The sequence below is a fragment of the Ovis canadensis genome, chromosome 13 (assembly GCF_042477335.2).
Source record: "Ovis canadensis isolate MfBH-ARS-UI-01 breed Bighorn chromosome 13, ARS-UI_OviCan_v2, whole genome shotgun sequence".
Taxonomy (NCBI): Eukaryota; Metazoa; Chordata; class Mammalia; order Artiodactyla; family Bovidae; genus Ovis; species Ovis canadensis.
In genome coordinates, this window is record NC_091257.1 from 41,188,495 (window position 1) to 41,211,893 (window position 23,399).

Genomic DNA, 23,399 nt, shown 5'->3' on the forward strand with positions numbered 1-23,399 from the left:
ACTAGGATATTTTCCTGGCAGAAGGGCATACTAAAAAGGGACTTCATTATAATTTTTATTTATTTATCTGTGTTTGGTGCAACACGTGACTGAGGCTCAGTGCCAGGTGCTATGATGTGAGATAAAATTAATGTTGCCGAGGCTTCATTAGGCAAAAACGGTGAGTTGCTGATTTCTTCTGACTTCACTGAATACTAATGACATAAACTGCAGAACCAGGTACTGTCAGTCCCCCATATCTGTGGGTTCCACATGGTCAGATTCAAACAGCTGTGATCCGTGAATACAGAGGATCAACTGTATTTGCATTTATGGGGGGAGGAACCTTACTAGAAGTGGTGTGGAACACTGAATAAGTTGCCAAAGGGGTACTGCAGAGTCTGGCTTTTCAGTTCCTGAGAATAGCTTGCGACAGTTCTCTCCAATGCAAGAGTATTAGAAGGTGCACCACTCAGGTTACTGCCAGCCCTAGAAGAATGTGTTTTTTTCTGATTTCCACTGGGTATTTTTATTTAAGTTGAACTAATCATTAATTACAATAAAATCTATAAAAAATTCTTAAAGCTTCTTTTATCAAACCCAGGGCTAGTAAAACCTTTATTTGATTACTCTAACAGCATCTATTTATTGTATTTACATTATTTTACTTTTTATAACATTAGTTTCTGGTGTAAAGTGAGGTGATTCAGTTATATATATTTATATGCTAGGCTGTGTGTGTGCTCAGTCATGTCCGACCCACGGTGACCGCATGGACTATAGCCTTCCAGGCTCCTCTGTCCATGAGATTTTTCAAGCAATAATACTGGAGGGGGTTGCCATTTCATTTTCCAGGGGATCTTCCCAACTCAGGGATAGAACCCAAGTCTCCTACGTCTCTTGCTTTGGCAGGTGGATTCTTTATCTCTGAGTCACCTGGGAAGCCCATATATTTATATGTATTGACATAATTATACATATGGTTTATCACAGGATATTAAGTATTCCTTGTGCTCTACAGCTGGATCTTATTGTATATCCATTCTGTTAATATATGTAATACTTTGCATTTGCTAATCCCAAACTCCCAATCCCTCTCTCCTCCACCTCCTCTTCCTGTTGACAACCACAAGTCTGTGCTCTGTGTCTTGTATTCACGTTATTTTATTAGCATTTGATTATTTTCTTTTTTTTTGGAATGTACCACTGATTTTCCTATACAGTAATAATTTGCACATTGTCTCCATACTTCATATTTTTTCTATGGTGGTTTTTAAATGAATATACAAGTAGTGATTATTGTAGAGAATACTTGAAACTATAAAAAGAACCACTCTTAATTTTGAATATATTTTCTTCATCTATTTTTGTATGTTTAAAATGATTGACAATATCACTTATCAGTTTAGCCTGTTTTCCAGTTCATATAATTTCAGATAGACTTAATCATTTTTATCTTAAAAAAAAATACATTCACTTGATTAATTTTTTGTTGTTCAGTCACTAAGTCAAGTCCAACTCTTTTCAACCCCCTGGACAGCAGCACGCCAGGCTCCTGTCCTTCACTATCTCCTAGAGTTTGCTCATATTTATGTTCATTGAGTTGGTGATGCTATCTAACCATCTCATCCTCTGCTGCCTGCTTCTCTCTTTGCCTTCAGTCTTTTGTAGCATCAGGGTCTTCTCCAGTGAGTTGGTTCTTCACATCAGGTGTCCAAGGTACTGGAGCTTCAGCTTCAGCATCCATCCTTTCGGTGAATATTCAGGGTTGATTTCCTTTAGGATTGACTGGTTTGATCTCCTTACTGTCCAAGGGACTCTCAAGAGTCTTCTCCAGCACCACAGTTCAAAAGCATTGATTCTTTGGTGCTCAGCCTTCTTTGTGGTCCAACTCTCACATCTGTACGTGACTACTGGAAAAACCATAGCTTTGACCATAGGGACTTTTGTTGGCAAAGTAATGCCTCTACTTTTTAATACACTGTCTAGGTTTATCATAGCTTTTCTTCCAAGGAGCAAACACCTTTAAATTTCATAGAAAGCAGTAATACAGGACAGTATTACTGTAGATCCAGGTTAGTGGTACCACCTTTTCCTGAGCAGGTAGGTATGTGTTTTTCCTGAGTTGGTTGTTGAACCTGGAAACAGATGGTTCAGTTTCTCTACTCTTTCATTTTCTAATCCATGTTCTGAATGTTGGCACGATTATTGATTGCCCCTCTGGAATCCTACATCCTCCTGCTCCATCCTGGAGGTCTGCCAGGTGCCTGACCCCTGCTGCCTCTCTGGGTGGAATCCACTTTCCTGGATTCCTTGGCCTCTTCTTTCCAAGGTTACTTCTCTGTTTTGCACATCAGGAATTCTGTGTGTTCCTCCTGTTATTCACTGTACTGATGTCACCAAATATTGAGTCCCTTCAGTTAGTTTCTCTAGGGAGCAAAACCTCCAGTCTGTGCATTTGTGTGTGTGTGTGTGTGTGTGTGTGTGTGTGTGTGTGTGTGTGTGTGTGTGAAGTAGCTCGATGTGGATATTTTGAATGTGGGGTAAGAAAGCATCAAGTCTTTTGAAGAGAGACTTGCAAAGGAAGCCTTGTTTTCTGCCCCTCCCCTCCGACCTCCTCCACTTTCACTATTATCTTGCCCTCTCTGGGTTAATCTGCTCAGGTGACCTCAACACAGCTCCCCCACCTAGCTCTTTGGTTTGTGGCTTTCTCTGCTGGATCAGTTAACCACTCAGTCACCTGCATTCCATGTTGAAAAATTTTGTTGCAATCTCTTCACTTCTCTCCCATTTTGTTCTTTTTTCTCTAGTGGTTTTATTTTTTTTTTATTTTTTTATTCCTTTACTGGCATTTTCATGGAGATTCATGAGTAAGAGGAAATAAATGTATATATTTAATCTGAGACTTTTGATTGAATCACAGTCTTTCAAAATTACAATAGAATTTTCAAGAACCTTTTCAGAATCTGAAACTATTACTTTATAGAAGTTAAAAAAAATGTTTTATGAGCTAGGCGTGTTCTTTGATGATAGGCCACTTGTTATGATTTCAGAATTATTTTGTATTTCTCAATTCAAGATAGCTTTATATTTTTAGTTAAATCACACAAAAAAAACAAAGCAAAACTTTTACTTCTCTCAATACAATTACCCAAGTAACAGAATATAAATTATGAACTTAAGCCATTTTGTCTTAAATTAATAGATAATTTACTTATTTGTGTTTGTGTATTTGAGATGTGATGCTCTGCAAATCCTTGATGGAGTCCTGAATAAAAATTTTGTATATTTATATCTTTGAGAACATTTTCAATAATGCATCTTTTATTTTTTTTTCCATGTAAAATAACTGGAAAATTAGCATTTGAAGATTCAGTTGTTCTGTTTAACATAGGCCTAAATGGGCAAGGGAAAAAGTATAAATCTTTCCCAGAGTTTAAACTATTGAATAAGATCAGTTCAGTTCAGTTCAGTCGCTCAGTCGTGTCTGACTCTTTGCGACCCCATGAATCGCAGCACACCAGGCCTCCCTGTCCATCACCAACTCCCAGAGTTCACTCAGACTCACGTCCATCGAGTCAGTGATGCCATCCAGCCATCTCATCCTCTGTCATCCCCTTCTCCTCCTGCCTCCAATCCCTCCCAGCATCAGAGTCTTTTCCAGTGAGTCAACTCTTCACATCAGGTGGCCAAAGTACTGGAGTTTCAGCTTCAGCATCATTGCTTCCAAAGAAATCCCAGGGCTGATCTCCTTCAGAATGGACTGGTTGGATCTCCTTGCAGTTCAAGGGACTCTCAAGAGTCTTCTCCAACACCACAGTTCAAAAGCATGAATTCTTCGGTGCTCAGCTTTCTTCACAGTCCAACTCACATCCATACATGACAGCTGGAAAAACCATAGCTTTGGCTAGACGGACCTTTGTTGGCAAAGTAATGTCTCTCTCTGCCTTTGAATATGCTATCTAGGTTGGTCATAACTTTTCTTCCAAGGAGTAAGCGTCTTATAATTTCATGGCTGCAGTCACCATCTGCAGTGATTTTGGAGACCCCAAAATAAAGTCTGACACTATTTCCACTGTTTCCCCATTTATTTGCCATGAAGTGATGGAACCAGATGCCATGATCTTCATTTTCTGAATGTTGAGCTTTAAGCCAACTTTTCCACTCTCCTTTTTCACTTTCATCAAGAGAGTTTTTAGTTCTTCACTTTCTGCCATAAGGGTGGTGTCATCTGCATATCTGAGGTTATTGATATTTCTCCTGGCAATCTTGATTCCAGCTTGTGCTTCTTCCAGCCCAGTGTTTCTCATGATGTACTCTGCGTAGAAGTTAAATAAGCAGGGTGACAATATACAGCCTTGACGTACTCCTTTTCCTATTTGGAACCAGTCTGTTGTTCCATGTCCAGTTCTAACTGTTGCTTCCTGACCCGCGTACAAATTTCTCAAGAAGCAGGTCAGGTGGTCTGATATTCCCATCTCTTTCAGAATTTTCCACAGTTTATTGTGAATAAGATCAGCTGATGTCTTTTATGCTTAAAAAATTCCTATTCTAATTATATTGTCATTTCTTAATATTATCACTCAGGGGTAGGTGGGAGTTGAAGATTCCAGATTATAGTTAAGTGTTCTTTTGAGAGAGCAGAAAAGATTGATTAAAAAGGTCTTGAAACATCCAGTACAAGCAAAGTGGCATCCTGATGCAATGAATCAGCAGAGACTTAGCTTCTTTGAACTTTGTATATATATTTTTAAAATTTATTTTTAATTGGAGAATAATTGCGTTACAATGTTATGTTGGCTTCTGCCATAGAACAGCATGAATTAGCCATGAGTATACATATATCTCCTCCCTCCTGAACCTTCCTTCTACCCCGCCCCCCCATCCCATCCCTCTGCATTGTCACAGAGCACCTGTTAAGCTCCCTGCGTTATACAGCAACTTCCCACTAGCTATTTTACATATTGTCTTTATAATTGTATTTATTATTAGATGTAAGAGTTGGAAATATCCCTTAACGGCTTGAGAAAAAAGAATAAACAGTAGTTTATTAAAATAGTATTTCAGAAATCTGATCTATTTGAAATTCAGAGCTGGGGGAAAACATGGAAAAAGCAAAGAGCTGGCAAACTGTATGTAAGACAATTGATTTACATATGCAGGTTAGACTGATTATATATACACATAAGTGGTACAATTACCTGATTTATAAACATGAATGGTGCAGGTGTGCTTTAAAGGCACTTTCAGAAAATTGGCTTGTGGCATCAATACTTTATTCTACAAAATGACTGCTAATTATACCTCTTATCATAATAAAGCTTCAATAAATTATTTTGCTGGCTTCCCTGGTGGCTCAGCGGTAAAGAATCTGCCTGCAATGCAGGAGACACAGGAGATGTGGGTTCGATCCCCTGGGTTGAGAACATCCTCTGGAGGAGGGCATGGCAACCCACTCCAGTCTTCTTGCTTGGAGAGTCCCCTGGACAGAGGAGCCTGGTGGGCTACAGTCCATGGGTCACAAAGAGTCGGACATGACTGAAACAACTGTGCACGCAGCAGGCGCACGAATTATTTTGCATGAGGGTACCCAAAGGATGGCCAAATAGGAACTTTGGTAGTACCCAGAAAGTCATGCTTATAGTGCTAGACTTCTGACATGAATCTGCATAAAGACAGTGCTTCTTGGAGGGTCTGAGTAGCATCCTTGTTATCAGCCTGGCATATGTGGGGGGTGGGTGGACTGTACCAGCTTGGACAAACTCTCACCCAGAGATTTTTCATCTTGAAAAATCATTGTATTTATATTGCAATCCAGAATTGAAATTCGAAGAAAAGAATTACTTGCTCAGATTTTACTGGGCCAGCTATTTTCTCTATTATTTATTTGTGAGTTTTGAATGATTGCTTTCACTTTGATACAATTTTTCCTCTTCTTGTATTTTTCTTAAATTTTGTTATACTATAATTTCTTGAGCATGAATAATATACAAGGCTCTGTTTAGAAATTCTTTCCTTCTAAATTCTCTGTATGTTCATTTTCAGAACATACAGAAGAGCACTAGTTACTAGCCCTCCTACATTCCAGTTACACACTTGTAATGAAACTACAAAAGAAGAGAAGGGGTAGAAGATTTTCTCCTGTGGGAACTGATATATATATATATATATATATACATATATATACATATATATACATATAATTTTTTTTGCAAAATGTTTATGGGAATTTTTATTGTCACTTAGTATTTAGGTTTTCCTAATGATGTCAGCATAAAGGGAGAACTAGTTTGTTTTTTTTTTAATTATACCTTTTGAAATACCATACTTATATTTAATATTAATTTTTGCTTGTTGCTATTACATATCTCTTGACTGACTTGCTTTGTAAAATATAGATACCTCTTTTTTAAATTTAAAAAATATTTATTTATATTTATCTATGTATTTGGCTGTGTTGGTCTTAGCTGTGGTACTCAGGATCTTTAGTTTGGGCATTTGGAATTTGCTGACCAGGGATCAAACCCAGGGCCCCTCCATTGGGAGCTCTGATTCTTAGCCACTTGTCCAACAGGGAAATCCCTGTAGATTTTGCTTTTGCTTAGTGTTTCTTTTCACTCCTAGTGTCTACCGTGGAGGGTCAGGAGCAGGATGGATGGGGACCTTAGGAGGTGGGAGGTGGTTCATTTCTGCATATCCTTACCACTAAACCAGGAGATGAGATGAAAAAACAGGGTTGAAATTGGATTAAGTTGGTTTGGTGCTAGGCATCTACTGCAGATGATCACAGAGGGCAAAACTGAGATTTAACTATAATTTCCCCCTTCTTAGTTGGATGAACAGCAACACCTTAAGGAATATAGTCTTCTGTCTCAGCATCTGTTTGTTTAGTGTATCCTCAGCCATAAGGGAACCAAAATCCAGTTAGGACATCTTTTTGTTAAAAGGTCTTTCCCTTCATAATCCAGTCTTAGCTGTAATTGCTCCTTTCACGGCAGTACTGCAGGCTGAATTCTATTATTTATCTGAATTAGTCCTGATTTGTTCATTCTTAATAGTGACACTGCTTTTTCTCTTTGCTTTCTAATTATAGCAATTTTTCTCTTTGAAATTATATCCTTTTCAAAGGCTGGAAATTACAGGTGGCGTTTGGAAGCACAAAAGTTCAGTAAATAGTCCTAAAGCCTCACAAATGCACATTTCTGGTAACGAAAGTGATTTTCATGGACCTGAATACTAACTTTCGTGCATTATTGGTTATTCTGTGTTTATACTTACATCTAATAAGTAAGATACAGTCCATCATGAGAAAAGGAAACTATAGGATGACAGAAAGAAAATGAGTCAGAATGAATGAATGGTTTCTGTTTGCTCAGTTATTAGCTCTTTAATGTTGCTGCCCAGGAGAGAACATGTACATGGAAGGGGACAGGGAACTCCTGCAGGCTTGTATATGTCCCAGGGGGCAGGGAAGCAGGACAGGGCTGCAAACCTGGGCTTCTGAAGCACTCCGATGGCACTGCACTGGTTCTCCCTTTCATTAGCTGTGCACAGTGGCAGTGGAGTAGACGAATGCCGATTCTTTTCATGCTCTTAGGGCTGGGACAACCATTCCCAGCTCTCATATAAAAGGCTGTTATTTGGTGTACTCACCACAGAACAAGACAGACAATTACCTAGAGTCATCTCATTTTTTTTGTTTAAAGGGCAGGATGGAAAAACAAGTATGCATGTACTCCTTTATATTCTTATAACCCTGAAAATACATAAAAACATATATAATGCTAGTATATCTTTTTTCCCTAGTAGTACTTTGATGCTTGCAGATACATCTGCTCTCTGAATAGGAGTGCAAGTTTATAATATTAACCACAGAGGGAAAAATGTGAGATGTTTTGCCATTTGGTAAATCAATATATTTTGACTGTGTGCTAAGTTGCTTCAGTTGTGTCCAACTCTTTGCAACCCCATAGATTGTAGCCCACCAGGCTCCTCTGTCCATAGGATTCTCCAGGCAAGAATATTTGAGTGGGTTGCCATGCCTTTCTTGAGGGGGTCTTCCCAATCCAGGGATCAAATCTATGTCTCCTGTAGCTCCTGCATTATAAGCAGATTCTTCAATGCTGAGCCACCAGGGAAAACCATATTTTGACCAGGCAGATGAAAAGATTTCTTCTACATTTTCTTGTTTATCAAAGATATCTTGTTGCTCACATTACCAGTGTTTGATGGTGTTTTCCTAAGAATGTTGAAATGCTTTAGGATGAGGGATGCTGTTTAATATCTTGATTTAGTGGTTACAGGATTGTACACAATTACCAAAATACATCAAAGTGCATCCTTCAGTGAGTCAATTAGAATGTGTGTCTGTAATAGCTTAAACATACTACTTCTAGTTTACAAGTTAGAAATGTAATGTGAAAATTGTACATATTACAGTATTACACGTTAGGAAACATTATTAGGTGATGGTGTCACTCTTATTAATCTTTTATCAGTCTTTCATTGGAATGCAGAATTTGCTACATCAGTATATGTATTTTATTGATATTGAGTCATACATTTCGTACTTTGAAGAGGCACCTTCCATTTCATATAAAAAGATGGCCTTCTGTCATTATATGTGTGTACATGCATAAGTGTCCAGGACTAAAGTATATTCATCCAGTCGTTTACTAATTCCATAAATATCTATTACTTTGGGCCAAGCATTTTGGTAGGTTCTGGATATTCAGTAGAGAATGAGACCAGCTGTCATCCTGGTACTTAGAGTCTAATAGTGCAGAAAGATAATTTAAAGCTTAATAGACAAATTAATTAAATAATTATACATGGTTATTGATACTATGGGCTTCCCTGGTGGCTCAGTGGTAAAGAATCTGCCTGCAATGCAGAAGATCCAGGTTTGATTCCTGGATTGGGAAGATCTTCTGAAGGAGGGCGTGGCAACCCACTCCAGTACTCTTGCCTGGAGAATCCCATGGACAGAGGAGCCTGGCTGGCTGCATACAGTTCATAGGGTTGCACAGAGTTGGACATGACTAAAGCGACTAAGCAGCAGTAGCGTTGATACTATGAATAGAAATGGAGGGCTAATAAAGAATGAAAAAGACCTTATGTGAAGAGAGAAGTCAAGGAAGGCCTAGATGAGTGGGTAACACGTAAGCTTCCACCTAAAAAAAAAAAGAAACAAACCGAGGATCCTGTTAGTACCTTTGTTCTTTAATATACATTCCAGACACTCTGGTAAGACTCAGCCCCATCTCAAACCCACGGAAGCAGAAACTCCGAGAAGGAGGGCTCAGAAACTTATTTTTTAAACAAGTCCTAAGGTGATTCTTATCAAAGGGAAGTTTGGAAAATCCTGCCAGAGGTCCTTGGATTTCAGGGTGCGTTAGAAATAGTCTGGGACTTCTGCTTCTGGCCGTCACAGTAAATTGTGTCACATTGCACAGTTGTACTGTAAATACCTAAAATAGAATATATTTTTAAAAACATAACAGTTTTCCAACACTGTGAAAGAGACAGCTTAGGCTTGTGACATTGAGAAAAGGAAATTTAGAGGAACACTACAATCATTGCATCTTTATTCTGGGAGACAGTTTTCAGACCACGGGCATAAGGAGGACGTTCTCAAGGAGATCACAGCAATCTTGCTGAACTGAAAAGACTGTTAAGACAGAAGTGACTGGAATTTTCAAACAGAGAGTTAAGCAGAAAAAACACTTCAGAAATCTGCATAGGGGTTCTCTTGAGTCTTTGGAAACCAAGCTGGAGATGTATAGGGCAAGATTCTAGGCAGTTGGGCAACGAACAATAATAAGGGTAAGAATTACTGAAAAGCAGTAATATGAACAACTACTGGAGTTTGTGCAAGCTGGAGAGATACTTGAGTTCTGACCAGTCAAATTGAGGAATTTTTGTTGAACATCTAAGACACTTAGTAGAGACCTTGCTGACAGGTTATGTGTTAAAGGAAGGGTTAACCTCACCCTAGAATAAGAACTACCCTTGGCCTCCTATAAAAATTTCAAAAACAGAGCTTGAAATGTTCACGTCAGTCCCCAAGTAGATGAACTGCCTAACAGAACAAAATTCAACATTCATTAAGAGAAGACAGCAAAATCTGAACATTTAAATGTGAAATTAGTTATGGCCATCATTTAATAAAAATTAATAAATAGGTTAAAAAAGCAGGAAAAGGTAACCCATTGTCAGAAGAAAAATCAGTCAAATGAAACAGACCTAGAACTAATCAGGATGATGGAATTAGCAGATAAAGACTTTAAAATAGCTATTATAATAGTGTTCTTGAATGAAACTTCAAGAAGAGTTAGGTTAAAATGAAAAAAAGGAAAGGAGAGGGCAATTCAGATTAAAACCACAATGAAACTACTAGTACGCACTCCCTAAAATGACTAAAATTTAAAAGACTGATAATTCCCAGTGTTGGTGAGGTTGTGAAGCAAACAACATTTTTAGATTATTTAGGCAGTGTGAAATGGTGCAGTCACTCTGCAGGCAATATAGCTAATGTCTTATTACATCTATAGTTACCTTATGATCTAAAAGTGTCGCTTGTAGGCATTTGCTAAAAATTGGTTTCTATAAAAAGAATCAAACACTTTTATAAAATGAGCAAAGTAAAACCTAGATGAGTGTCAGAAAATGAGTTTTGGCTTTTGTGGTCTCACATGGGATATTGTCACACTAAGTGAGGGTCTTAGAGCATTCAGTATAAACAAAAAACAATGAAAAAGAGCAAAAGTCAGAAATGCCAACTGCAGAAATCAGTAGTCCTTTTTCCACAAATCTGAGTAAAAATCTCATGTCCTATGCTTACATAGTAAAGACAGAATGCATTTTGAAAGCTTATAAAAGCTGTCTTTGGAAGTGAGTTGTAACGATCTGTTTAGAGATTTAGTTTTTGGTTTTTTTTTAATGTTTGACTACAGCCTAAGTATAGAATTCACTTTTAGGGCTGCTCTGTTCTTTCATTAGTGTAGCTGTGGTTTAAGAAAATTATACTTCAATTTTGTTTGATGAGAGAACATGGAGGCCCTATAATAGCACTGTCACAAAGCGACACTTATGGGTTTTTTGGTCCCCTGCTACAAATCTCTTTTTAGTCTGTCTTGGTGATTTAAGAATTGCATAGGGTTAATATGACACAATTCATTTCCCCGGATGCAGTTCTTTCTAAGTGGAAACATATGGTCATTTTCAATTTTTATGATCTATTGCTTAATTTAAGAACATTTTCATTTCCTTTAATATATTTTAATCCTTCACATTCATTTAAAAACAAACATACTTCAGTTAATTTTTAAAAAATTTGTCTTCATACATGAAAGGCATTTTATGCTAGTCGAACAAAAGTAGATTTCATTAAAGATGATATTTGAAATTTTGAATGAGGATTTAGAAAATTCATGGTATTGTCTTGAGCATCTTTAGAAAAAGATCAGCCCCCAAATTAACTTGTGGCTTATTGACATTTGGTCCCTGTGGTCTGTTTAATAAATTCCATGTTTGTTGTGTTTGTCCTCTCCTTTTCTCTTTTCATTTTAACATATATTTTTTATATTTATAAAATGGCATTTTCTATAACAGTAAATATTAGTGACAGCTTCATCAGTCAACATGAATGAACTTTAGAAGTATATTATTGGTTAAAGGAAAAAGCAAATCCAGGTAGGATACTATTTGTATAAAGCACAAAGCAAAGCAAAACTGAACCACATATTTTAGAAGAAATGTATTTATAATGAAGAAAGAAGTTTTAAAGACAGGAATGATAAACACAAAATTTAGGATAGTGGTTATTTCTCATGGGAAGAAGCAGAAGGATGGCACAACACAACAGTAGGAAAGAAGAACCCTTAACTTGACTCTTCTCGAAGTTTAATTCAAAAGATCCTTTTCCATTCTGAAAAATTCAACCACAGTTCCTGCTTAAGTAGCAGCCAGATAGTAGAATAATTATTAATGGTTTCTAAGCTTTATTTTTGGGGGCTCCAAAACCACTGCAGATGGTGATTGCAGCCAGGAAATTAAAAGACGCTTACTCCTTGAAAGGAAAGTTATGAGCAACCTAGATAGCATATTCAAAAGCAGAGACATTACTTTGCCAACAAAGGTCCATCTAGTCAAGGCTATGGTTTTTCCAGTGGTCATGTATGCATGTGAGAGTTGGACGGTGAAGAAAGCTGAGCACCGAAGAATTGATGCTTTTGAAGTGTGGTGTTGGAGAAGACTCTTGAGAGTCCCTTGGACTGCAAGGAGATCCAACCAGTCCCTCCTAAAGGAGATCAGTCCTAGGTGTTCATTGGAGGGACTGATGTTGAAGCTGAAACTCCAATGCTTTGGCCACCTCATGCGAAGAGTTGATTCATTGGAAAAGACTCTGATGCTGGGAGGGACTGGGGGCAGGAGGAGAAGGGGACAACCGAGGATGAGATGGATGGGATGGCATTACCTACTCAATGGACGTGAGTTTGAGTGAACTCTGGGAGTTGGTGATGGACAGGGAGTTCTGGAGTGCTGCAATTCATGGGGTCACAAAGAGTTGGACACGACTGAGCGACTGAACTGAACTGAACTGAAGCTAACACTATGGGGCATCTGTCATAACTTGGATTAATTTTGCATGCCCTTTCATTATTAGTTGAGGACTTTTTTGAATATACTTGATGTTGGCAGCTAGATTTTAAAAAATTAATAGATTTTGTTTTTTGAACAGGTTCAGGTTTGTGGAAAAATTGAGTGGTAAGTTCAGAGAGTTCCCATATCCTCCTGCCCAAGTTTTCTTCATTATTAACATCTTGCATTGGCATGGCACATCTGTTATGGTTGGTAAGACAGTAATGACACATTATTGTTAACTCAGGGCTTCCCTGGTGGCTCCGAAAATAAATAATCTGCCTGAAATGCAGGAGACTTGGGTTCAATCCCTGGGTTGGGAAGGTGCCCTGGAAAAGAACATGGCAACCCACCCCAGTGTTCTTGCCTGGAGATTCCATGGACAGAGGAGCCTGGCGGGCTACAGTCCATGGAGTTGCAAAGAGTCGGACACAACTGAAGTGATTAATATGCATGCATTATTAACTAAAGTCCATTGTTTACATTAGGGTTAATTCTTTGCACTGTACATTTTACAGATATTTTAAAGACTTTATTTTTTAGAGTAGTTTTATTAGCATCACAGAAGTATTGAGAGGTAGGTATAGAGTTTTCTCATATGTCCCCAGCCCTCACACATGCTCTGCAATGAGTTTTGAAAATTTAAAAAATGGCCCTAAAACTTAGTTCTTTAAATAAGTGCTGTGCAGTTTAAGGGCTCTGAATTTCATTTCCGTCAGTTTTGAATAATTTTGTGACCCCATCATGCTGGGCCACACTGGAGGCAGCGTGACCCTGTATTCTGCTGCCAGAATACTCTTCTGCTTATCCCATTAAAAGGTGTTCCCTTTCCTACGGAAGAAAATGTCCCTTTTGGAATGCCAGGTCTGCCCCTGCTCCTATAGAAGATGAAAGCTTTGTTTAATGTAAAAAGACACCAGTTATAAATGGAGTTGCATCTAAATGCTCATTTGTGAGTTCGTGTTTAGATTTTAAATACACTTATTGAAACAATATTATAAAAGAGGGCTTCCCTGGAGGTCCAGTGGTTAAGACTTCACTGTCCAATGCAGGGGTTGTAGATTCGCTTCCTAGTGGAGGAGCTATGACCCCACATGTCTTGTGGCCGAAAAAGCAAAATGTAAAGCAGAAGCAGCATTGTAACAAATTCAATAAAGACTTTGACAATGGTCTGCATCAAAAGAATCTTTAAGAAAAAAACAACTTTGATATCACACATGATGTCTAGATCGACCTGCCAGCCCAGACAACCTGTTGGGGGATCATGATGTATCATGATTAAATGTAAGGCTGGACTCTAAAGTCAGGCTGTCCAAGTTCCTGACTTAGCTCTGTCACTACAATGTGATCGTTCCCGAGTTACCTTACCATTTTGTGCCTCACTTTCCCAATCTTTAGTATGGAGATGATAATAATACCTACTTTACAGAGTGGTGAGACATATGGATAATGCATGTAAATGGATTAGGAACGTGCTAGCATAAAGTCTGTGAGCAATACAACTGTTATTATATAATTCATAATGTATCAGAAGTGCTCAGGCATCCAATAAAATCTAGTTACCATGTTAGAAGAAAGTTTGAGAGAAAATATGTTCAGTATTTCAGACAAGGATGCTACGAACGCACTTTCTTTCTCCTTTCTCTACTGCGTTTAGGTCAGTAGAGTCGAGGAAATGACAACTCTTAGTTTTCAGGCACTGAGGTGACAGAGGAGATCCCAGAGGTCAGGGTAAGAGCAAGGAGCCCTGCGGGGAGAGACAGAGCTGACAGCAAAGACTGAAGGATCCCAGGTTGGGGACCAAGTGTTCCTGGGGTCAGAGCTTTGCTGGGGCCTTTTAGCTGGTTATGTCCCCACTCATGTTCCGCTGTTGATGTCACTGTTTCTCTTCTCTGCAAATAGGCTCGTGCTTATCATGCTCACTTGCTCAGTCGTGTCTGACTCTTTGTGACCCCATGGACTGTAGCCCGCCAGGCTTCTCTGTCCAGGGAATTCTCCAGTCAAGAATAATAGAGTAGATTGCCATTTCCTTCTTCATGAAATCTTCCTTAACCTGGAATCGAACCTGTGTCTCCTGCATTGGCAAGCAGATTCTGTAACATCTGAGCCACACGTAGCTCCTTGTAATGTTTGCCGTGGGACTTCATGTTACCTATCTTGGAAGAAAGCTGTATGTGAAAAATTCCCCCATCATGTTCTTCCTTCTTGTTTTTCTTTTTAGATTCCTCTGCTCTTGGGAGATGCAAAGGGAGAAAGTTAGGAAATGTGACGTTTAAACTAGTTTTCTAAATACTGTCTGTAATCCTTATTTCAGTGCACTCTGAGATTTTACCAGAGAGGAAGTATGTTTTCAAATTAATGCACAAATGAGGCAGTATATAGCCATGGACTGAGGTAATACTGTACTGTTAACTAAACCATCAGGAATCACGTCTTTTTGCCTTTTCATACCGTGAAGAGCTGACTCGTTGGAAAAGACCCTGATGCTGGGAAAGATTGAGGACAGGAGAAGGGGGCAACAGAGGATGGGACGGCTGGATAGCATCATTGACTCAGTGGACATGAGACTGAGCAAACTCTGGGAGATGGTGAAGGATAGGGAAGCTGGTGTGCTGCAGTCCATGGGGTTGCAAAGAGTCAGACATGACTAAGCGACTGGACAGCAATAGCGTCAGGAATCAAGAGTAGTTTTAAGAGCTCTCTCCTGCATTGCAGGCGGATTCTTTACCAACTGAGCTATCAGGGAAGTCTTTTAAGAGCTCTAGGTCCTAAAATTTGAAACTAATTTGTAGAATCATAATTCTTATCCTTGAATTTAAAAATCAAGCCCAGTGCTTCTCCAGATTCTCTTCTAAGATTAATTCATATGGAAACTGTGTTCCAATAATTGACTGTATACAAGTTTATATGTTCATTTATAAAATCATAACGATGGGAATAATCATTTGAAACAAGAAATTGGAACAGGTTTTTAAAATGTTTTGAGAAAACCTTTTATAGCAAGTACTTAAAATGTCACATCCATTTTAATATCTAAAAATATTCTTTTTTTGAAATATTCTTTTGTAGCTGTGCAATGGAGGATCAGTGACAGATCTTGTGAAAGGATTTCTGAAGGAGGGCAAAAGAATGAGTGAGCCCATAATTGCCTATATTTTACGTGAAGCACTGTTGGTAAGGCAGTTTAAATTATTCGTGCATTAATTATGAGGCAGTTCTAGTTAAATAAAAAATGTGTATTCTATTTTTAGAAAAAACACTTCATTAGTATTGATTGATGCAAGAGTAAGATGCAAAATCTGAAATATTTAGCATAACTAATTCCTCTTTTCCACTAAAAATCTACCCTCCTGTGTCTACAGAATCCTGAGTTTTGATCTCTTAGGTATATTTCTGAAATCAATGATGATGAAGGTAGATACTGTATATTTTTACAAATAGGTTTTTATTTGCCATTATTTATTTATTTTTAACAGCCATTATTTAGAATAAGTATTTAGAATTTTTCTTCTATTGAGATTAGCACATTCTAAATAAAATATTTCCTAAAGGCCAGGAGTTTGCCCTGGTTTTTCAAAATTTTTTTCAGTCCAAAGTGGACATGATGTACTTTGATTCGACTAACTCAATGTGAAACATTTACAAAGGTTTGAGTGTTAATTTTAACATGTGTTCACTATTGATTTTGTATAAATGCATCCTTCTGAAATAAAATGTGTTTTTATTTGGTATTTCCTTCAAAAGTCACCATATTTATTTTCCTCTTCCAGGGACTTCAGCATCTGCATAACAACAAAACTATCCACCGTGATATAAAAGGGAATAACATCCTGTTAACCACTGAAGGCGGAGTTAAACTCGTAGATTTTGGTAAATTTTGTTTGAAGTGCATGAATTAGAGCTGCAAAATGAGTAGTATGATTTGATCAGTTTCCATCAGCCTTACTTTCTAGGCATTGACAGTAGAGAGAAAAAAAAAAACCTATCTAATTGAGGTAAGAAAGTTGCAGAGATTTTTAAAACTTTGGCAAATGAGAGATTCTTAGAAGAAAGGATGAGTTCTTTCAAGTCAGCCAGCGTGTGTCTGTAATGCCCCTGGAGCAGTATGTGGTCGATTCTCTAAAACAGACGGGCTACAAATGATGACACTGAGTCGAGGTGGTAGCACATGGCCCTTACTGTTGATTGCTTTACTGATTGGCAGATGCCCAAAGTCAGGGTTTTGAGACAGGAGAGGAAATCTTCAAATGTCTCTGGGGTATCTTCCCTTCTAAGAAAGAAGCTCAAGTCAAGATGGTCTCTTTCTTCCTTGGGGCCTTCTGTGTTTTACTGCGATGCCTGCAACCACCTGGTTCTATCCTGAGGTGTTCCATCCCAAGCCCTGAGAGATGGGAAGAAGAAGGGTCCTTGGTGACACAGCCCAGCCGCTAAATCAGCTCTGAACCTCCCCTGTCTCTGGACCTTTTGTCACATGAGATAATACATTTCCGCACTGACTGAGCCAGTTGAAAGTGTCTGTGTTGGAGCCAGGGGCACCATAGCTGACACCTCTGCTCCTCCTCTTCCAGTCATGACAGAGCTCCTTCCCCCTCTTCTCACTGGATCCCCAGTAACACTCGACACCAGAGAGAGTGGGCGACATTATTCTGGGACGTGTTGGTATCGTTGTCATCCTCCCCTTCCTGCACTCAAGCTGGGGAAGGTATCTCTCCTCTGTATATTTCTGTATTTCTTTGCTTATCACATAGGATGATAATGGTCTTTTTGGTCTTTATATGTAGGTAAAGATATTTAAGCACATATTAGTAGATAGTCAGGGTCATTAAGAAGTGGGCCTATGTCTTCTATTTTGTAGACTTAATACTTTGGGAAGAGTAGTTCAGTGAGTAATCATTGAGTGAATGAGTGAATCTTTCTTCACTTTGAATACTGGGAAATGAAGCTTAGGGAAAGTAATCAAGTCACTTTAGAAATGAATCGTTTTAATATCCAAGTATGTGGGTCTCTAGTGATCTGGCTTCACCTAGGAATGAACTTCAGAGCATCTAGACAGGAAGAGCTGAATAGCATATCTTTCAAATGACCACAGTTCAGTTCAGTTCAGTTTAGTCGCTCAGTCCTGTCTGACTCTTTGCGACCCCATGAATTGCAGCACGCCAGGCCTCCCTGTCCATCACCATCTCCCGGAGTTCACTCAGACTCGCGTCCATCGAGTCAGTGATGCCATCCAGCCATCACATCCTCGGTCGTCCCCTTCTCCTCCTGCCCCCAATCCCTCCCAGCATCAGAGTCTTTTCCAGTGAGTCAACTCTTCCCATGAGGTGGCCAAAGTACTGGAGTTTCAGCTTCAGCATCATTCCTGCCAAAGAAATCCCAGGGTTGATCTCCTTCAGAATGGACTGGTTGGATCTCCTTGCAGTCCAGGGGACTCTCAAGAGTCATCTCCAACACCACAGTTCAAAAGCATCAATTTTTCGGCGCTCAGCCTTCTTCACAGTCCAACTCTCACATCCATACATGACCACAGGAAAAACCATACCCTTGACTAGACGGACCTTAGTCGGCAGAGTAATGTCTCTGCTTTTGAATATGCCACCTAGGTTGCTCATAACTTTTCTTCCAAGGAGTAAGCGTCTTTTTATTTCATGGCTGCAGTCACCATCTACAGTGATTTTGGAGCCCCCCCAAATAAAGTCTGACACTGTTTCCACTGTTTCCCCATCTATTTCCCATGGAGTGATAGGACCGGATGCCATGATCTTCGTTTTCTGAATGTTGAGCTTTAAGCCAACTTTTTCACTCTCCGCTTTCACTTTCATCAAGAGGCTTTTTAGTTCCTCTTCACTTTCTGCCATAAGGGTGATGTCATCTGCATATCTGAGGTTATTGATATTTCTCTCAGCAATCTTGATTCCAGCTTGTGTTTCTTTCAGACGTGTGCTTTTTTTCTCCTCAGCTGAGCATTTGAAAACCAAGGAGCAGCTTGACAGTGAATGCAGCTAGTGTGTGTTACTAGTTGAGTTTAGAGCTGTGCGTTTGAACAATCTGGCTGAGTTAGGCTACTAATAAGAACTTGTGCCTGAAATTATAAAAAACAGCAGTAAAAAACACTCTTCACTGCACCGTGGACAGAGCCATGACTCTCCTCAGAATAATTTTGGCTCCACTCTTAAAGGACCCAAACGGAGAACTTAGTATTTAACTTGAGCTCTTATAATTTCCTTGCTCTAAAATATGGCTACGATATACATGAGCTCAGTCACTTCAGTTGTGTCCAACTTTTTGCGACCCCATGGACTGTAGCTCACCAGGCTCGTCTGTCCATAGGATTCTCCAGGCGAGAATGCTGGAGTAGGTAGCCATGCCCTTCTCCAGGGGATGTTCCCAACCCAGGAATAGAATCTGCGTCTCTTGTGTCTCCTGCACTGTAGGCAGTCTTTACCTGCTGAGCTAGGCTTGGCGGAAATTGTTAAAACAAGTGTAAATGAACATCTTCTTTAGTAACACCCCCCCCCCCCCCAAAAAAAAACCTTGATAAACCAGTCACTCTGAGAAAAGCAACTTTCTGGAACACCCTCCAGAGTAGTTCAGAGTAAAAATATACACCTGGATAATAAGTAAAGTGGCCTTCATTACAATATCTTTAGAAAGTAGTCATAAGTTGGAAAGCTGACAAAATGAGAACTTTGGTTTTATACTAATTGATTTAAAGACTTTGCTGTCAGCACCGATTAGGAAAGAGCCTATGATATGTGTTCCTAGTGTCTGATACCAAAATGCTATTATTTGCATATAAAACAATGCTTATATCTGTATTCTCCATCATAAAAGGACATGGATTCAACTCACCTAAAATGTTTTAAGGTTTTCATATGGATTAAAACTTGAGGATGGTGGTGCATGCAGAGTAAAATTTCTCAAGGGCAGAAGAAATAAGATGTGCTAAGCCCCAAACTGCCGAATCAAACTGAAAATCAATGTCCTCATTTTATGTTTAAATCAGATTTTCAGCGAACGCCACAGCTGGGAGTAAAGGGGTTTAGAGTACATTTTTATTTTAATTTCTCACCTCATAAAGTGTGTGGTATGCTCATTATCGGATATTGAAGATCTGTACTTGGATGGCTGCCAGTCCTCCAAGTGTTCAGAATGGAACTCCACCACCTCATCCATCCCTGGAAATCTGTTTCATATCAAGAGTTTCTTGTCTTAGAAAAAGTCTTAGTATCTGTTTTGTTGCTCAAGCCAGAAATGTCAGAAATCTCTGATTCTTGAGCTACCCATTATTTTCACCTCCTGCATCTACAGTGAGTCACAAGCTTCTCTCTATATATTATAAATCCCCAGACCATGTCTTTATCACCCCTCCCTGGTCCTCGCCATTATCTCTGACCTGGGCTCCTGCAGCTACACCTTACTAACCCCCTGCATCCAGCCTCGTTCCTTTCCTTCCAGACCATTGTCCACACTCCATCTGCAGCCAGAAAGCTCAGCTGACCCGGCCACTCTCTTGTTCCGTGTTCTGTTCAGTGGTTTCCTGTAGACATTACGGTCCTCTCGGCTGCCCCGGAGTAAGCACTTAGTCATTAACACCTGTTTTACCCCTTGGTGCTCGTGAGGGACTCCCTCTTCCTGTGACCTATGGGCCAGGTCAACTTGTTTCAGTCCCTTAAAAGTACCCATCCTCTTTCTCAGTTAGGGCTCTTATATATGTGTTGGAGGAAGTACTTCAAAATTGGTTAATATGCTTTTCTCTTGTTTATGCAAGAATGTGATCTTCACCCATCTGCCAGAGGCATCTCTTTCTCTGGGGGGAGGTTAAGATTTGTTTCAGAAGGAATGCAGTAAGATGGCTGAGGTTAATAATAAAAAATAGGAGTGTATAGCAAGACCCAGTTTGTCTCCCCAGGAAGGTCTGTCTAAATTGCTTTATCTTCTCTTTAAAATATGGAGGGGGAAATTCCAAGAATCCATCATAGGGTTTCCCTTAAGAGTGAACAGAAAGAAGATGGAAACTCTTTCTGGTTCTTGGGTAATTGTGAAAAGGTGAAGCAGAGAAGGAGGTGGGACAGCGAAATGAGCTTTTGAAAAGTGAAGGTGACAAGATGGCAGAAGGGAGCTCTTAACCTCACCCTTTCCACCACCGTCACTCCACACCCCAGAGGCCCTGCAGAGTCTGTGCCAGTCCAGATGGCAGTGACCGTGTGGTCCTGACCTGGAGGTGGAGGCTGATTAGGTAGAGGGAGCACTCAGGCATGCCAAAGTTCTCTAGACCCTTATCCTCTGTTCCCATTAACCCAACAATAACTCGAATCTGGCTGGGGAGTTTTTAGAGGGGGTTGCTCAGGATGGGCGGTGAGGTACAGAGCAGATCACCTAGGCTAGGTCTGACTAGGAATCACAGCCAGGCCTTAGACCCTTGTCTGCCTCAGCTGAGTCTTCATGTGCCAGGAAGGTCGGCAGGAAGGCCTGCCTGCAGGAGAACAGGCCACAGGCTCGCCAGATGCAGACTGTGGCATGAGAGGCCAGGGGGAAAGACACATGGCCCCAGAGATCGGAGACCCACCACACCCCAGGACCCTCCCTCTTCTCCTCTCCACAAGGTCTTATAAGCCACACAAGGTCTTATAAGCCATCCCTCATTCTGTACAGACAGTAACATCTTCAGGAGGGGAGAAGGGTTGCCGTCTGAGAGATGGAGTGAAGGCAGAGATGGAGCAAGGGCTTTCATCCAAGAGAGAATGAATTCTTTCTCAAAGGACTTAGGATTTGGGTCTAAGCTTTACTTCTCCCAGCCAGTGGATAGAGGCATGCTTTCTCAGTCACTCAGGCATGTCTGATTCTTTGTGACTCCGTGGACTGTAGCCCACCCTGCTCCTCTGTCAGGGGACTTTTCAGGCAAGAACACTGTAGTGGGTTGCCGTTTCCCCTTCCAGCGGATCATCCTGACCCAGGGATTGAACCCGTGTCTTCCTGTATCTTCTGCATTGGCAGGTGGATTCTTTACCACTGAGCTACCTGGCAAACCCCTGGGTAGGGGCATAGGAGAGGCCATAATAGTGAAAGCCCAAATGAAGAAATCACAGTTACATTCTTGCTATGTATCTAAGTATAATGTCATTGAATTTTGTGACCAGTTACAGACACAATGCTTTCCCTGCATAGAAGCCTCCCCTCGTTGCTGTACCCAGGTGACTTCTGTCTGCCTGGCTGAGAACCTCTCCAGCACTCTATTCTTTCTTTTTTGTTTTAATTTTTATTTTATATTGGAGTATAGTTAATTAACAATGTTGTGTTAGTTTTAGGTATACAGCTAAGTGATTCAGTTTTTTATATATATATATATATATATATATATATAATCTGTCTTTTTTCAAATTCTTTCCCCATTTAGGTTGTTACAGAATATTGAGCAGAGTTCCCTGTGCTGTACAGTAGGTCTCTGTTGGTGATCTGTTTTAAATACAGAAGTGTGTACATGTCAATTCCAAACTCCTGGCCTATCCTTCCCCATCCCACCCTTCCCTCTGGTAACCATTAATTCGTTCTCGAAGTCTGTGGATATGTTTTCTGTTTTGTAAATAAGTTCATTTGTATAATTTCTTTTAGATTCCACCTATAAGGAATATCATAGGATATTTGTCATTGTCTTCCTGACTTACTTCACTTAGTATGATTATCTCCAGGTCCATGTTGCTGCAAATGGCATTATTTCATTCTTTTTAATGACTGAGTAATATTCCATTGTATACATGCATCGTATCCTTTCTTCAGCCAGCCATTTGTCACACTCTATTGTAATCATGTGTTTAATTTGGCTGCTCTCCCTGCTAAAGTGTGAGGTTCAGGATGGCATGCTGTTTGGTCTGTCACTCTGTCCCCAGAACCAAGTTTGACACTGGCATATTGGAAGTGCTCAGTAAATACTCTTAAATGAAGGAGTGAATGGGAAGTAAGACTTTCCATATAATTCTGTGACCCTGAGAAGGTCACTTAAAATCTCCAGGGACAACAATAAGAAAAACAGTGTCTATCTCCTATGGTTGATCATTGTGGAAAGTAAATGGGATAGTACAGGTGAACTGCTTAGTATAATTATTGGCACTTTATAATTTTAAAAATCTGCACTATTAACATTATTGTAAAATAATACTGCCACCTCACCCCTAGCTCAGTATTGTACATATAGTAGGTACTTGAAAAATGATAAGCAAATACTTTAGTTAAATAGTTGCTAAATAATAAAAAATCTGGTGCACCAAAATTGGTGCCTCTTTCTGTTTTTTTTTTTTTTAATAGCCCTTTGCTAGAGTCGATTGGGTATTAACTTTAAATATCAAGCTATTTAATTACACTAATAGTAAGATTCAGTTTGCTAGTGCTGGTTATAAGTGCAGCCTTTAAGAAAACCTTTTGTTTTCTTCTTAAGTGGGCTAGACTTTCACCAGCTGCCTCAAGGAATAAACAGACAAGTGAGCTTGCAGACATTATTAATGAAATACATTAACAGTCACTGGTATACGATCAATCAATAAATAACATGACTTCCCAGGAGAGAAACCCCTTTAGGCAAGTCAAGTAAGGTCTGAAAAAGCAGTCCTCATTTGGAATAGAAAATGCAGGGGAGACCAAGGCAGTATTCAGTTCTCATTTCTACAGATTTCTCTCTGGGGACCTTCATTTCTAATGGAATAGTTAACATTTCAATACAAAAGTACAAAGTGTACATCTTGTGATTTATTTAGACATCGTTCTTATGACAGAGTATTTTATGGCTT

The 23,399-nt window shown here is 39.5% G+C and overlaps 1 protein-coding gene across 1 annotated transcript in view; it reads left to right on the forward strand.

The window, feature by feature from the left end:
• Positions 1-23,399, forward strand: part of MYO3A (myosin IIIA) — a 170,732-nt gene that overhangs the window by 17,568 nt on the left and 129,765 nt on the right. The window contains exons 5-6 of the mRNA XM_069548854.1: positions 15,691-15,795; positions 16,392-16,491. Coding sequence (XP_069404955.1) covers positions 15,691-15,795; positions 16,392-16,491 — 205 coding nt within the window. The remainder of the gene's footprint in view (positions 1-15,690; positions 15,796-16,391; positions 16,492-23,399) is intronic.